At 53.2% G+C, this 2996-nt stretch overlaps 1 protein-coding gene across 1 annotated transcript; it reads right to left on the minus strand.

Moving 5' to 3' along the window:
* Positions 1 to 661: 661 nt before the first annotated feature.
* LOC150047097 (metallothionein-3-like) lies at positions 662 to 2180 on the minus strand. Its single transcript, XM_090357035.1, has 3 exons — positions 1926 to 2180; positions 1616 to 1684; positions 662 to 912 (listed from the first exon to the last, which is right to left on the minus strand). Exons 1-3 carry the CDS (start codon positions 1954 to 1956, stop codon positions 803 to 805), a joined length of 210 nt encoding a protein of 69 aa, XP_090213161.1. The 5' UTR covers positions 1957 to 2180; the 3' UTR covers positions 662 to 802.
* Positions 2181 to 2996: the final 816 nt, after the last annotated feature.

The raw sequence follows: 2996 nt of genomic DNA on the forward strand, positions 1-2996 counted from the left end.
GTAAGCTTTTGCATGGAATATCCCAAAAAGCTAACTTGGAGGGAAATGTGTTTATATCTATCCTGTATTCTTTTACTCAGAAACTTCTGTCTCAGCATTCTATCACTTCCTTCTCATCCAGCTTAGGTAGGGTGAGAGTCCTCATTCATCAAGGACTAGACCACAATCACTGTGGAGAAAAGTCCTTGTTACCCTACTTTCCCTTAAGAAGGGGCAGGAGACAATCACCAAATGAGAAGATGTGAAAAGAAGCTGGGCAACCACTTTGTGGAGGAGACAGGCTATTTAGGGAGGTGGCTAGGAAACAGGGCAGCTGTGTGCCAAGATGTATCCCCTCCTACCTCCTGGACTCTCCTCCAATAGCTCTGAGCTTTGCAGGACTGACTAGAAAGTGCCAGAAAGCAGAGATAAGCCTTTGGCAAATTCCCCAAGCCCAAGTATTCAGTGAGGTTGAGAGGCAGGAGAAACAAACCTCAGGGGGCCATTGTCGCTCTTGCTCCAGAGATGTGCTTGCTCCAGGATTCCATTTGACCTGGCTGGTTCCCTGGGGTGAGTTCCATCTTTCATACACACACACACACACACACACACACACACACACACACACACACACACACACACACACACACTGCCCCTTAAGAAAAGACCAGTCCTTGGTTCATGCTGTTCATGGGATTTATTGTCACAGGCCAGTGGGCAGCGGGGGAAGGGGACAGGCATAGCCACCATGGGCAGAGGTGGCATCGAGCCACTCAGCACTATTTACACACTGCAAACGGTGGAAAGGAGGAAGGGAGGCACCTCACTGGCAGCAGCTGCACTTCTCCGCCTCCTCCTTGCTCGCCTCTGTTCCTTTGCATACACAATCATTGCTGCACTTCTTACATTCCTCAGGGCAGCAGGTGCAGCAGCCTGCAGAAAAAATGGGGGTGTCCAATCTGATGCCTCCCTCTGTCTCTGTTAAAGGGGAGGGAAGTGCAGGGGAGGAGCTGGGGAGGGGCGCGCTGGGCTCCACTTCAACCAGGGTTGATTGTGCCTTCTTCCTCTTATGCCTGGCCTGACTCAGCATCAGACAGGCTTACCTGGCAACCAGCCCACAGCCAGGGAGCCCTGGGGATGGTGGGCGAAGGCCCAGACTAGGGAATGCTAGGCCTTAGGGAGAAAACACACGAAGCTAAATGGCCTTGGAGGAGCAGAGACTAGGCTGATGTAGAGGGTATAAGAACCCCATAGGGAGCCTAGACCTAGTCTTTTACTGAAGGCCAGATACGCTGTTGTGAGCTGGGAGGTTTGGGGAGTTCACACTGAGGGGTCCTGAGAGGCACCAAGGGCTGGAACTGCAGAGCTGACCACCCCTCTCGGACCCCCCAGCCTCACTTGGGACCTCCCGTTAGTGGAAGTTTTAAATCATGGGAAAAGAATGGACCAGGGAGCAGTTTTCAGTCCCCAGCTTCTCACTGCAATTTTCGGAGAATTTATAACCCCCCATCCCTTCTGTATCAACCTCTGCCGGTGGGCCAAGCCTCTGTACTTTAAGGTCACTTTGTATCCCATACTGCAGGGGGAAGAGAAGGGGAAGAGTGATGGCGTGGGCGGGAGAAGGGAGTGCACTCACTCTTCTTGCATTTGGCGCAATCGCATCCACCACACTTGCAGGAGGAGCCCGTGCAGGTGCAGGGACCTCCTAGAAAGGAAGAGGCCACGGGAAGGGTTAATGTGATAAAACTCCGATCCCTCCTCCACTCCTTACCTAAAAGTGGGAGATGGGCTGCCACAATTGTGCTCTGGCCTGGAAGTTCTCATCCTTTTCCAAGTTAGAGAAAGGAAATGGGAGCCCTTCCCTCCAAGTGTCCTTGGGCAAAGGTCGTGGGATTCTTTGCTAACATAGAGGTATGCTATGTAGCAGAAGAGGGTAGGGGGCTCACCAGTAGCACAGGGGCAGGTCTCAGGGTCCATGACGAGGCAAGCAGCCGCTGGAGATGGTGAACTGGCTTCTCCGGGCGATCCGACGACGCACAGCTCGGCTGGTGGCAGCAGGTGGCCAGGTTTTTATAGCCCCAAGCGGGGGCGCGCGTGCAAAGCCCTCTGGGCGTCGCCCCCGCGCACGGCGCTCGCTCGCTTTGCCGTGCGCAATGGTCCGGGTGCACTGCGGCAACCGTGTTCCACCCTCCCCCGTCCCCCTCCTGGTCCCCGTCCCTGCCGTGCGCACCGCGGATACTCCCGCCAAGCACCGCGCACGGCTTCTCCCGAGCGCCCCGCCCAGGTTACCATGGAGATGCGTCCCGGGCTGGGAGCGCACACAGCACCTCCGGTTAAGGAGAAAGACGCTTTGCCTTTCCTGCCAGTCACCATCCCTTATCTTAAACATTCTTTGTGCCAGTTTAGTCCCAATGGGATGCTGAGCTGGGAGCAAAAAGAAACCCTTTCACTATTTTATTTACCAAGGCCAGAGGCGTGGAGTATAAAAGCTGGGCGTGGGAGGGGGTCAGCATCTGGCTCTTGGTTGGTGGCAGCTTCTCTACCAAGTCCTTCCCCAAGGGCTCTGAACACCCTGCATACCTTAACTTCCACTTTCTTTCAAGAGACAGCACTTGGGAACCCCATCTCTCCTTCTTTGGAGCTGATTCTTCAGTGAGGTGGGACTCCAGACTTTTTTGTTGTTGTTTGGTCTTGGGGCTTGAAAGGGCAATGTCCCGTCTTTTGCTGAATGCTAGTGTGCCTCACCACTTGAACCACAGCACCACTTCCAGCTTTTTCTGTGATTAATTGATGATAAAAGTTTCATGGGGACTTTCCTGCCCAGGCAGGCTTTAAACAATGAATAGCTAGGATTACAGTGGTGAGCCATCAGTACCTGACTGTTCTTGATTTTGGTTTTGAACCAGTACTGGGGTTTGAATTTAGAGCATCTTGTTTAGGTGGCTTGTTTGGTCGACCTTTTGCTGTTTATTTTGGATATAAAGTTTCTAGTCCAGCCCACTTGGGCTGGCTTTGAA

This window comes from Megascapheus bottae, chromosome 24 (genome assembly GCF_031878675.1).
Source record: "Megascapheus bottae isolate mThoBot1 chromosome 24, mThoBot2.hap1, whole genome shotgun sequence".
Classification (NCBI taxonomy): Eukaryota; Metazoa; Chordata; class Mammalia; order Rodentia; family Geomyidae; genus Megascapheus; species Megascapheus bottae.